Source organism: Talpa occidentalis, unplaced genomic scaffold (assembly GCF_014898055.3).
Source record: "Talpa occidentalis isolate TD23 unplaced genomic scaffold, MPIMG_talOcc4v2.1 talOcc4.17, whole genome shotgun sequence".
NCBI classification, from domain to species: domain Eukaryota; kingdom Metazoa; phylum Chordata; class Mammalia; order Eulipotyphla; family Talpidae; genus Talpa; species Talpa occidentalis.
Window position 1 is genome coordinate 47,135,713 of NW_023601754.1, and position 13,684 is coordinate 47,149,396.

The 13,684-nt window shown below is 52.3% G+C and overlaps 1 protein-coding gene across 6 annotated transcripts in view; it reads right to left on the bottom strand.

Annotated features, from left to right (window-relative positions):
- VRK3 (VRK serine/threonine kinase 3) overlaps nucleotides 1-13,684 on the bottom strand; it is a 26,169-nt gene continuing 12,485 nt past the window's right edge. For 4 of the 6 annotated variants that reach the window (XM_037517094.2, XM_037517093.2, XM_037517096.2 and 1 more), the window contains exons 10-15: nucleotides 12,330-12,422; nucleotides 9,168-9,300; nucleotides 8,114-8,234; nucleotides 4,868-4,926; nucleotides 2,833-2,981; nucleotides 355-393 (exon numbers count right to left, since the gene is read on the bottom strand). In XM_037517094.2, coding sequence (XP_037372991.1) covers nucleotides 2,833-2,981; nucleotides 4,868-4,926; nucleotides 8,114-8,234; nucleotides 9,168-9,300; nucleotides 12,330-12,422 — 555 coding nt within the window. In that variant the 3' untranslated portion in view covers nucleotides 355-393. The other 2 variants (XM_054697357.1, XM_037517097.2) reach the window with 2 other exon arrangements.

Genomic DNA, 13,684 nt, shown 5'->3' on the forward strand with positions numbered 1-13,684 from the left:
AGGGAACTTCTTCTGCGGACACTGGACTCTCCACGCGCCAATGAAACCATTTATTACCAAAGCACAGTGTGGCCACAGTAGGGAGCGTCCTACTGGGGGGCAGCCCAGGCCCTGTCCCTGAGCGGGAGTCTCCACCCTCCGCTCCAGCGGCTGGTGCAGGTGACAGCTGCGGGGAGGGGCCGGGACAGCTGAAAGAGACGTTCACATTGTCGGAGCTGAACCGCGAGGTTCGCTGGCACTAGCGGTGCTGACGAGCAGAAGTGCCTAAAGAAGAGCCAGGAATGCACACTGGAGGGATCTTTCTAGAAGCTTATCTGTGATTCTACAGCAGGCTACATGTCACATTTTTCTCTCCTTTTTTTTTTTTTTTCTTCAGAATGCCAGTTGGAAGTTCTGGAAAACAAGAAAATGAAGTGTTAGTGTCTTAATTCCAGGATCACTCTGTCAGCTGCTAATACATGACAGGCATCTTCGAGGGGCTCGGGATACCACCCTGAATAAGGGGAACAGGAAACCCTGGCTGGCCTTACAACTTGGGCGAGGGGAGTGGATATGCTATAAACTGAAACGATGGGGACAGGGACCCTGCAGGAAACGGGTGAAGTGCTAAGACAGCAGGAGGAGCGGAGCCTCACTGGGCCATCAGGGAGGACCTCAGGGTCTAAGAGCCAATGACAAGGAGCCAGATATACAAAAAAAGCCCCACAAAGCCAACCGAAGGGACAAGTGTTCCAGACTGTGGGAACAGCAGGTGCAAAGGCCCTGAGGTGTGATCGAGCTCAGCCTGGTCCAGAACTTAAAGGGAGGACATTGCGGTGGGCAGAGTGGACTGGGGGGTGGGTGAGGAGGCTGAAGGTCAGCTGTGTAGGTCGAGGCAAGGAGCCACTTTAAAACAGAGGCATGGGCCTCCCCAGTAGCGCAGCGGTTGAGCGCTGGGTTGCGAAGCTGCCCGCAGCCTCTGCAGCGCCGGTTCGATCCCCGGCCACCGGGAGAGGGTCCCACATGGCGCGCAAACCTCTCCTGCCGCCCGCTGCTCCCCTTAGCAGCTCAGCAGTGTACTTCGTCGGTCTGCCTGCTCTGCTCCCCACTTTGGCTCTGGTGAATTCTCTCACCCTCCCGCGCTTCTGACTGTACCCAGTGCTTGTATAAATAAATAAATAAATCTTTAAAAAAAAAAAAAGTGGAAAAGACATTTAAAAAATAAATAAACAAATAAAAGAGAGGCACAGTGATCTTCTGGAACTCCAGGTCACTGGCTCCTTAAATCGCATCTCCTTGTCATGTTCTAACCCAGGGACAAATCTGCTGTGAGTCAGTGTTGTCCAGAGCGAGCAGACCTGAAACTGACGATCTGAGAGGGGCGGTCAGGTTTCGGGCTTCTACCGTGCAGGGTGTACAGGGAGGCACCAGTCAGGCCGGCATGCAGGGGATGACGCGGGGGCCTTCTGGGTACAAATGGACTGATGCACGCACGTGTCAGGCCAGGCTGGGCTGTGGGGACACAGAGAGGCCCCTGCCCTCACGGAGCCCACCCCACAGCTGCCACCTCCGGGGCCTCTCGGGAAGAGGATGGAGATGAGACCTAGAGATGGATGAGAAGGGTCCTGGCAGCACCTGGAGGGATGGGAGGAGGGGGCGGGGTGTGGGGGGGACCAAGACAGAGTGCTGGGAGGAGGAGGTCACCACCCTTCACTTCTGGAGGGTGTCACTGGTGCGCTGGAGAGCCTGCCACCCCCACAGGCTGGCATTTTGAGAGCGCCCTGAAGGGGTGGTGCCAAGAGCTTCATGTCCATATTGTATTATCGGGCTTTGGCCCTGGGCGCTAAGGAGCGATCTCAGGAAGGGGGAGCACTTGCAACCACATGCTGGCAGGAAGAAGTCCACCTCAGGACACCCCAAGGCGTGCTGGGCTCAGCCTCCTCATCTGCAGCTCTGCCGACATCACGGTCTCGTCCTGGGCGCTGTGGGCCTCCACCCTTCAGACGCCACAGCCAGAGTGGGCCCCCCCCCCCGGCCCCGCCAGCTACCGCCGGCCCCCCTTGAGACAACATCGCCTCTGCGGAGAAGCTGAGGAGACAATCCTGAGTTTGGTCTCAGGCGCGTGACAGACGACATCTCCACAGAGCAGAGGGCAGCCCGGGCACAAGCAGCTCTGCACATCCGTGTGGCCAGAACTCGCCGAAAAGGCGCTGAGTTTGCTTCTGACCCGAAAGGTCCGGGAGACGCTCAGGCAGCGCCGGGACGGAAGCAGGCCCAGCCCAGGCGGAGAGCCATCTCAGTATCGCTTCTGAAGTGAGAAGGCCACCCAGAGGCGCAGCGCACAAGGGCGTACCCAGGAAAGCCGGCAGGAGCCCACCTGCCGGTTGTCTAAGGTGAGCCCTGCACCACTTGGTGCCATCCAGGGTGGGCACCTTCTGCGTTGACAGAAAAGGCGCGAGACAGAGCATGAAGTGAAGACAGCAGAGGCCGCCCAGGGCGCAAGAGTGAGTGTGTGCGGGGACTCCAGGGAGCAGCCCAAAGGAAAGCTGAGACCGCCGGGGATGGGACGGAGGAAGGGGCAAGAGAGGCAGACAGCGTGTGGAGGGCATTTTCCAGAGCCCAAGTCCAGTCATTCCCAGAGCACCCCTCCCCTGGAAGTTTCCAGTTACAGGAACTGATCAGAACCACCTTGAGTCAGGCTTCTGCTACTTGCCATTCCTGGGGTTTGAAAAGGGAACTCTGTGGGAGAAGCCAGGGTCTCCTGGGAAGTTGGAGGAAACATCCAGGGGCACCTGGGGCTGGGGTGGGGCAGGGAGAAAGTTTAGGGTGCACACTTTTCCCACCGGAACCCACCTATGGCACCATCTCGAGGTCTATGGGGTCGTAGGGTGAGACCCGGAGGTCCTGAAGCAGGGCTTCTAGATTGTTCCTCAGGAGGGTGTAGGGCGGCTTCTCCTCATACTTGAGGGCCATCACCACCTTCAGGTACTCCTGCAGGGTCTCTGTGGTCAAGATACCCCCCAACCATGGGAGAGGCCTGAGAGAGGCCCCCAAGCCAGGGCCTGGGGGCCTGGCTCAGAGACCTCAGGCATGGTGCCCATCAGCTGGGTGCTCCTGTGCTTGGCACTGCCAGAGACACTTGAGCTTGTTTTTGAAACTTAAATTCTTGGGAAACATCAAACATGTTTTGGTTTTCCCCAAAATAAGCACCACACCATTGTCCCATTTTAAAAAGTGCCAGTTAAGATACCAACAACCCCATTTCTAACAGGCCTGGCTTGAGCAATGATTGTTGCGGTGGGGTCTGCTAAAAAGCTTTGCAAGCATTTGAAACTGAGACATAATTAGAAATATATTTTACATTGTAACCCGCTGCCACCTACGCACACACATTCCCGAAACAATGATCTCACAGGCACTTCCTTAACTTCTGCAACTTTCTATTATTGAAAAAAACTTAGCCGGACATGTGCACACGTAGAAGAGGAAAAAGGTAACTGCAAAATAAAAATTAAAAATTAAATTAGGGGCCTCCCTGGTGGTGCAACGGGTTAAGACACAGCACTATGAAGCAATGGCAGCCACTGTACCACGAGTTCGATCCCTGGCCAAGGAGGTGACCCACATGGCACAGCAGACCTCTCTTGACTCCCCCGCTGCTCCCCTCAGCAGTGTATTTCAGTCAATCTGCCTGTTCTGTTCCCCACTCTGTCTCTGGTGAATCCTCTCACACCCGGCACCTCTGGCCTGCACCTCAGTTCTTGTATGCATAAATAAATACATCTTTAAAAAAAAATTAAATTAAAAAATTCATGCTGATGTACAATGGAATTTTAGGACCAATATTGTAAAAATAAAAGCCATTGAGAGTAGATCTTAAAATTGTCCTTCACAGCAGGAATTTAGAAAACCTAAATAAGGGACCAGGAAAAAGACTAATTATAATAAAGTAAAAACCAAAATCAACCAGCAACTATAAACCAGAGACACACTACGGGGGTGGGGGTGAGGGGAGGAGGTATTACTGTCAAAATGGGGGGGTGGGAATTGTATGGGGAATAAAAAAAAATTGTCCATCCTAAGGAAAAAAACCTCATAAATATCAAGTCACTATATTGACAGCTGAAACCAATATAATGTCATATGTCAGTGACAGCAGAGTAATAAACACGAAACGTACCTCCCATTCTTGGCTATTCAACTGACTGCATGACAAGAAGTCACGATGGTAGTTTAAAAATACAGGGATTCTGAGTAACCACAATTTAAGAAGAAACTGATGAAATCTTATAAGCAATGACACAGAATATTTCCAAGCCACCCTCTTTGTAAATGAAAACAAAAAAGCAGGGCCTCGCTGGTGGTGCAAGGGGTTAAGCAACGCACTATGAAGCAATCCGCAGCCTCTGCAGCACGAGTTCGATTCCCAGCCAGCCAAGAAGAAACCCACATGGCAAGGCAGACCTCTCCTGTCTCACCCACTGCTCCCCTCAGCAGTGTATTTCAGTCAATCTGCCTGTTCTGTTCCCTGCTCTGTCTGTCTCTGGTGGATCCTCTCACCACCCCGCCACCTCTGGCCTGTACCCCAGCTCTTATCTGCATAAATAAATAAATCTTAAAAAAAAAAAAGCAAACAAAAAAGCAACCTGTACCGATATATTCTAGACAATGTGGTTCCACTAAACAACCCGCTTCATACATGGTTGGTGCGGTGTGAGGCTGGTTCTGGCCCCGTTCAGGGACGCTTCTGCATTTTGGGAGAAGGTTTCTGTTTTTCCGTGGTGACACAGAGACACATGCAATTTGGAAAACTCACTGGACAAAGCCAAGGGGTGGAGAGGGAGGTAACCCCAAGAGAACAGCCCAGTTGCGCCACTACAGGACATACCTGAGGGGCTGATCCAGCGGCTGCACTGTCCCACGAGGGCCTCCGGGCTGTCAAGAAACCTGACGGGACAGAGCAGATGTGAAGGAGCTTCCTTGCGGGGCGCAAACTTAGGGAACACGCGCCTTGTCCCACTCTCTGTGTCCTGCTCTGTCCCCGGGACCTGGACAAGTGAATCGGGACCTGCACTTTCTGGGAACACAGCATGGGGTCCCCGGAGCCTGCAGCCACAATACTCATCTGCTGGCCACGATACCACCTTGCTCTGTGCGCGTCTCACTCAGACACCTCACCTGACAGGACGTTGACTTGTGCTCGCTGAGCTCGCGGTCAACAGTGCGGAAACTCGCTCTGACATAGGCCCCTCTCCACAGCCCGCTGCGCTTAGGACCCTAGTTTTGTGCCGAACTTTTGAGGAAAGTAATCACCAGTAGAAAGCATGACAATGTGGAAAAGGAGGCTGTAGCTGGGGTAGAACTAGAGCTGTCCAACGCTTGAGTGGCCATGCAGCCGCGGGCGATTCTGCAAACACCTGCAAAGGCAGCCTCATCCAGGAGCGGGAGAGAACCACCCTGGGATCCAGAAGCTCAAAACTTTGACTGTGAAGGTCGGTGGGTATCCAGATGCCAGAGAGTGGGCAAAGGCCGCTTGCAGATCCAGAGAGGACAAGATCTGACCATCCCCTCAGCCATCCCACAAGTGCTGTGCCATTGGGGGGCACATCCTGTGAGCGATTCTCCCACCATAGCCTGCACTGTGGGTTCCAGGGAGAACAGGGACCAAATCCTTCTCCTGTCTGTGCTGTCCCAGCTGAGGGCTCTGCACGCCTAAAGGTCTGGGGAATCAAATTCTGTCCTCTTTCTTTTAGTCATTCGTTCCATCATGCACATTAAAAAAAGATACAGGGTAAACGAAATGCAAAATACCATGCACACCAGTCATTCCAGAGCACAAGCGAGGGTTCAGAAATGTGCACGGGGCGACATCGCCCCCTCGTGGCCACAACTAGGGTCACAAATGTGTGCGGCGCAACGGCGCCCTCTCGTGGTGCCTTTGGTTGCTGCCTCGATCACTGCAGAGCGGCTGGGACAGCGCCTGTGGCAGTGAGGGCAACACCAACACCCCTTGGAGCACCTTGACCTGCCCAGCCCTCGGGGGCGGTGGTCAGGAGTTGGGGCTCTGGAACAAACTGTTACTCATACCGAAATCATCAATGTAAGGTGATCACTAGGATCGCTACCGGCACTTGGAGAGTGCAGGCCTCCAAATGAGGTTCATCTCATTCACGGGTTATCTCGAGCTGAGGGGAAGGTCAGGTAGAGAAGTGAGGCTGGCCTGCTCTTAGGAGTCAGAAGAAGTAGGAGAGGAAGGATTCAACCTAACAGAGCCTCAGTGGGTGGTCTCACTGATGAAAGAGTGGGGAGCTGGAGGGACCCTCTGCAGATGCGCCCGAGTCTCCACCACCGTCTTTATCACTAGCATGACGCCTGCCCTGGTGGGGTGCCCACCCTGACAGGCTCTGCACAGAACCCTCAACAGCCTGCCTGCTTACCTGCTGTGTGGTTCACTCTCTCTTTACTCTGTCTCCCCCCTAGAATGTGAGTTCCCTTAGGGCAGGGAGGCTTGTCTTAGTTATTCCAGTGCCCCTGGGGCCAGAATGGAGCCTGGCACACAGGCACCCAGCAGGTATTTGTTGAGTGAAGGAAAGCTGAGTCCAAGAGCCACAGTCCACCTACGTAAGTCCTGGGGAGGCTGGGGGATGCTGGCGGACGCTGGCATCAAAAGGGGACGTCCCTGCAGTTGAAGAACATGGGACTGAATCCAAAAGCTCTTACTTGGTAGCTCTACGACTTGGTAGTTCTGCACCTCAGGTTAGAAGAGCGCCACCTCAGAGCTGCTCTGAGGGTAACTCTGGAAGCCCTGGGCGCAGTGCTGAGAGCAGACAAGCATATGGAAGCCATCACGTGTAGGCCGGTGTGGCAGGGACAGAAGACTTCCTGAGTATGGGCAAGCAAGAGAAATGACGCAGTGGGGGTGAGGGCAGGGCTTCCTGGGGAGTGACCATTAAGTCAAAACCTGAAGGAAGGTGAGACTCAGGGCAAGGCACCATCAGACCAATTCAACACCCAACAACACGGACTCTGTCAAGGATACAGACACGTCAAAGGAAACCAGCTTAGGTCATACCTACTTTTCAGACAAAGAATCTCAGCACTATGAAGCTATCAGCAGCCACTGCAGCACGAATTTGATCCCAGGCCAGGGAGCTGACCCACAGGGCACAGCAGACCTCTCCTGTCTCCCCGCTGCTCCCCACTGCAGTGTATTTCTGTAGATGTGCCTGTTCTGCTCTCCACTCTGTCTCTGGTGAATGCTCTCACCCCCTGTGCCTCTGGCCTGCACCCCAGCTCTTGTATGCATAGATAAATCTTCAAAAATAAACTAACCCGTTCCTGCACTTCAGGCATGGACAGCCAACCATTTCCTGGACAGCCCCACCAGGATGACTCCTGGGCAACTCTCGCCCTCCAGGTCTACAGCTGCCTTTGGACTTGCAGGGCTACCCTACGCCGGCTGTCCACAGTCCGCAGTGCTGAACCACACTCCAGCGCCTCCCTTTGCACCCAGCTGTTCTGCTGTTCCTGGTGCTGAAGCAGCACGCTGGGCACCTGTCCTTGGTGCTGAAACGCAAACCCATTGAGCCAGTGATCACCTGTCCTTGGTGCTGAACGCTTAAAACAGCCAGCAGGACCAGGTGATTTTATGGGCAGAGGAGTGTGGACACCGGGGGCTGGTGTGGCCTGAGGCCGAGCCTGGCCCATGTCTTGCCTGCTCAGGCTCCCCATGTGTTTATGAGGGGATAAGTGGTTTATGAGGGGATAAGTGGTTTCCTGTGCACAGAGAGCATTTCCCACAGGCCAGAAGAGCACCATACACAGATGCGTGCCTAACTCTTCACATCCTTTCACTGCTCTCAAGTTGGTGCCATCAGGATTCCACCTCATGGAGGACACTGTGGTGTGAGGAGGCTGAGCTGCACACACTACACCCTGTCGTGTGGGGTGTGGTGGGACAAGAGTCCCCAGGCAGCGTGGCCTCAGAGCCCACACTCTTGACATACCTGGGAAGCACAGAGGCCCTGCTCTGCCAGCACCAGCGCCCCTCCTTCCTCTTCCTGTTGGGTCTGAGCTTCTGCCCCACCCAGAGGCATGCCAGGCTAATGCTGGCTCTGCTTATCCCCAGACTCACTTCTGTTTCAGCTTCATGATATCCTCGGTGTTGGGGAGGCATTTTGTCCATGGCAGGAACCCATAGAGCCACTTCAGCATACAGTAGCCCAGGGACTGGAGGTCGCTGCGGCGGGAGGGTGCTGGCGGGGGAGGGAAAAAGGTGCTGGCTCAGTGTGGAAGTGCCACTGGCTGACACATCAGCCCCTTCCCTTTCTCTCACTGACTCAAACGAGCTCTCCCGCACTCAGCCGTGGAAACACAGGGTCTCATCCGTGTCCTTTTGCTTTGCCTGATCTCACTCAGGAGTCTCTCAATCGCTCTCCACCCCCGGCAATCCTTTTACCTCCTCTCTCGTTATCTCTTTCACTGTCACTGCCTTACCTCCTTGTCACTCATCCACACACCCGTGCATTCAATGAGTCCTCAGCACATGCTGCACGAAGCCCTGACCCACATTCAGTCCCAGACATGAGTCTGGTCGGGTCCCAGCTTTTGAGAGTTCAATGGGGAGTAAGTGGGGTTACCAAAGCTACAGAGGAGATGGGACAGGGCGTGAGAGGGCCCAGAAGGGTGGACACTGAACCCAGCTAGTGGGGAGTCAAAGGAGACCATGGGTTTTTCTTATGCTTCCTGAATCATATGATTTAGACAACAATTTGTGTAGATATTCAACCACCACTGAGAGTGTGCTGTGCCAGCCCTGCCCCCTGATGCTGGAGGCACAGGTACCATCCACACCTGGGAAAGCCCAGTCTCGGGGAGTATGTGGGTAGGCACACGGGCTTTAGCTGAGGACCACTAAGATACACAGGCACCTCCATCTAGAGTTTCCTTCCTCCTGTGCTCTAGACATGGACAGCAATGGCCTCCTCAGCCTTTCCTGAGTTACTCCGGGGCAACTCTCACCTTCACGTCTAAACCAGATGCTGAATCTAAACCCTGTTCATGGTTCTGAACCCAAATCAAGCTGTCACTCCTGTCTGGCCATCTGCTGTCGTGGCTGTGAAAACCTAGCGCTACCCTTGTGTGAGAAGTATGTCCTCATGGCCCTGTATCCCTTCCCTGCCTCTTACCACATCCCTTGTGCAGGTCCATGCTAATGAACTCGAGGTCCCCCTCATGTGGGGTCCTGCTGCCTTCAGTGTAAGCCACGTGTTTGCCGCCTGGGGAATAGCGGAAGGTGAAGCCATAGCCTGCCAGGGTCACCTGTGTGGACATGGGGAGAAGCTGTACGGCTCGGAGGACAGGAGCTCAGCTGCCGACGTTGAAGATTTCAATCGTGGGTGCAATTTGAACTAACCCAGTGCCAAATGGAAGGGTATGAAGTGAAAAGAACATGAGTCAGCTAGTGCCTGGGCTCCCTAAATCTAAACAAAAAAAACAAACAAAAAACCCCCCAAAAAACCTACTTCCCAGAAGTAACTACTAGTAAGTTTCTTATGCAGAGTTTTTTTTTTTTTTTAAAAAGATTTATTTTATTTATTTATACAAGCACTGGGTACAGTCAGAAGCACAGGAGGGTGAGAGAATTCACCAGAGCCAGATCGGGGAGCAGAACAGGCAGACTGACGAAGTACACTGCTCAGGGGAGCAGCGGGCGGCAGGAGAGGTCTGTGTGCCATGTGGGACCCTTGCTCGGCGGCTGGGGATCAAAATGGCACTGCAGAGGCTGTGGGCAGCTTCGCAGCCCAGCGCTCAACCGCTGCGCAACCGGGGAGGCCCTGTTTTTTTTTTTTTTTAAGATTTATTTATTTATGGAAGAACTGGGGCACAGGCCAGATGCGCGGGAGGGTGAAAGGATTCACCAGAGACAGAGCGGGGAACAAAAGAGGCAGACTGATGAAATACACTGCTGAGGGGAGCAGTGGGCGAGACAGGAGAGGTCTGCCGCGCCATGTGGGATTCTTGCCTGCCGGCCGGGATTTAACCCATACTGCAGAGGCTGCGGACAGCTTCACAGTGCGGTGCTCAACTGCCTGCGCCATCAGGGAGGCCCTCTTATGCATAGTTTTAACTTATTTTCTTTAAATAATTGATAAATACGCGTGTCTGGAAAAGGTCTACTTTCCAGAGAGGGTGACAGGGCACTTCCCGTTGGACACCAGATCTTTGCACTTTCACTGTGGTTCAGGGTAGTGGCTCTGGACCCAGAGAGCCCAGGTGCACATCAGCGCCCCTTTCACGGCCCTTTTCATAATCATGAAATTTTCCACGTCTTGATTTCTCCATTTGTAAAATGATGACAGCAACAGCTCCCACCTAGCAGGGCTTAACAGAATTTAAAAGATAAAGTGCTTATCTGCCAGTCCCACAAAGTCAACCACACCTGCTTTTCCATGGCTGCAACACCTGCTGAGCGCATGGATGCTGGAGACTGTGGGCTATCTGTGCGAGGCCTTTACCCGTCTCCTGGTCAGTTTGTGACAGGTGATGGGGCGCCTGGACTTTGGCCAGATGTTATGCTGGGTATGTGTGTGTGGACGTTTCTGGATGAGGTTAACATTTAAATCGTCCCCAGAGGTGGGTGGCCTCAGCCAGTTGCTGGCCTGGGTAGAGCAGGGAGGCCAAGTGAAGGGAAGGCTGCTTGAGCAGGACGGCTGGTCTTTTTCTGCCTTTGATTCAAATTGAAACACTGGCCCCTCTTGGTCTCCTGCCTGCGAGATCTCAGACCAGAACTTACAATGAATCTCCCCTGATTTTCAGGCCCTGGACTGGGACTAGAGGCACACTCGAGCTCGCCCGGATCTCCAGCTTAGCAACTACTCTAAGCTCTTGGGGCTCCTGGCCTCCGTCATCATGAGAACCACTTCCTTAGAGTGATTCTTCTTCTGTATGGACACACAGGGAAATCCTTGAGAGCTTTGCTTTATAATTTCAGGAATTTTCTCTGCGATCTCGATCTCTACCTCTTAGTCCATATATTTGAGTCATGGAACACCTGATCCGTTTCCACTGGCATTTCTAAACTAAGGGAATTTTAGCTTAACTTGCTGGCAGTGATTCTGTCACCATGAGGGAAGAGAGACTTCCTGACAGTGAGTGAGCAATGCAAAGGCTGCAAGAGCTGGATCCCCTGTCAGGGCTTGAGTCCTGAGATTCAGCCATGCATGAAGGCCAGAAGTCCTGAATGTTCCCTGCCATGGAACAGTAACTTGAACCCCCTGCTTTTCTTTTTTTTGTGGGTCCCTTGCAGGCGGCTGGGAATGAACCAGCACTGCAGAGGCACAGCCCAGCGCTCAACCACTGCGCCACCAGGGGCGGCCCTGCACCCACTGCTTTTTAAGGCTTTTGTTTTTTTAACTAAGCAATGTTCAATTGGGGCTCTCACTTGCAATTGAAAGAATAATCAGAATTTACTTTAAAAATCTACTTCATCAGCACCCTACCAGGAGCATATATTTAAAGTGTTTCTCATTTTAATCTGCTGTCAATGTCATTGGAACCTTTTGTATATGTATCTTTGAATAGGCACATAAATCTTAGAATTTATAGCTGGGATGCATTCCTAAAATAGATAAATGGGTGGATTAAAAAAGTATTTAAAATTTTGACTGCTGTATCCAAATTACCTGCCAAAAAGGTTACCAAATTTACATTTCCAACAGTATATAAAAAATTTCTGTTACCTTACATCCTTACAAGCAATAGATATCATGCTTTTTAATTCTGTCACCCCAAAGAATGAAAAACAGCACACTTTCATTTTCATTTCTATAATTATCAGGGAAGTTGAGCACCTTTTCATGTATTTAACTAACCCATGGATTTCTTTTTCTATCCTTTGTCCATTTTTTTTTACAAATTGCTACATTTATTTATTCAAAGGAGCTCTTTATATGTGATGGATAATAATTCTTTGTCTGCAATAGGCATTGTGAATTAAATGTAGGTTTGGAGGGCCTCCCTGGTGGCACAAGGAGTTAAGACACAACCTATGAAGCTATACACAGCCATTGCAGCATGAGTTTGATCGCCAGCCAGGGAGCTACCCACATGGCACAGCACACCTCTCCTGACTTGCCCTCTATTCCCCTCAGCAGTGTATTTCAGTCAATCTGCCTTTTCTGCTCCCCACTCTGTCTCCGGTGAATCCTCTCACCCCTCACACCTCTGGCCTGTACTCCAGATCCTGCATGCATAAATAAATAAATCTTAAAAAAAAATAAATGTAGGTTTGCAGATAGATGAGATCCTGAGCCTAGAGAGCCCCTGGGGTAGGAAGCACAGGTTCTTACCTGGCACAGGTCCTCTGGATTCACATAGATATTCTCAGTTGTCACATTTCCATGCACATACTCGTTCTCATGGAGGAATTCCAGGGCATCCAGCTGAAGGAAGAAAGGAAGCACCTCCATGAAGAGCATGAATAACACAGAGTCTGATGCAGGGTCCAGTGAAGGAGGCCTCACTGGTGAGCCTGGCCTCATCAGGCCCTATGGCTGGGGGGCTAACCCGGACTAATTCTGGGTGAAGCATTAGAAGTCCACCCTGATGGCACACCTAAGCACATCTCATAATTAATCTTCTTAAAAATTGAGCATTAGGGGCCTCCCTGGTGGTGCAGGGATTAAAGACAGCACTATCAGCTATCGCCAGTCACTGCAGCACAAGTTCGATTCCCCAGCCGGCCAGGGAGCTGCTCCACATGGCACGGCAGACCTCTCCTGTCTCCCCACTGCTCCCGTCAACAGCCTATTTCAATCAGTCTGCCTGTTCTGTTCCCCACTCTGTCTTTGGTGGGCTCTCTCACCCCCCACACCTCTGGCCTGTACCCCAGATCTTGTATGCATAAATAAATCTTTTTCTCATGTGTGTCTTTTATCTAGTTCTTAGTTGATTGCAAACTCAGGAGGGAAACAAGTTGGCTGCCTACTGCCCACCTGCCAAAATAACTGAACCACCTTATATATCAGTTTATTCTTTTTTCCCCCGTGGAGCTAAAATACCTTTCATTAACCAAGTCACACATTTCACTATATTTTATACCGACTCCCTACTGAGTTCTAGACTCATATATTGAACTGCCTCAGTGCCAGCTATATCCCAGCCCCAGCCTGAGCCCAAGACTTTACTGTCTACCATGTTCTGCTGGTTCTACAAACTCCACTGTCCACCCCCCCATGCCACCCCCATGCAAACTCCCACAGGGGCCATGGGGTCCTCCCAGCCCTCCCCCTCCACTGTTGTCCGTCCTCCCAGGGCCATGCAGATCCACAGCCCAGAGTCTGAGCTCAGTGTCTGAGGAGCTGCACCATCTGGTCTCTGCTGATCTCTCCACACCAACCGCCTCTGACCCGCTCCCTTTCCACGTATAACTGCAGACACTCTGGTGCCCCTGCCATGCCCCTCTCTTGGCAGCAATTTAAATTGCTGCTCTTCTCTGTCACGGCAGGGGACTTTTCTATTCTGCGCATATTCGCCATCTGTGCAAATGTTTAATATCACCTTTCCCACTGGACACAGGAGCCACGTCTGTGCCCCCACCCCGGGACAGTAACCCCCAGCAGGGAGCAGATGTTGAATGAAAGGATGCGTGAGGGAGGAACAACTGCAAGGTGTTCCTCTCCACTTTTGCCCAAGCTGAACTGTG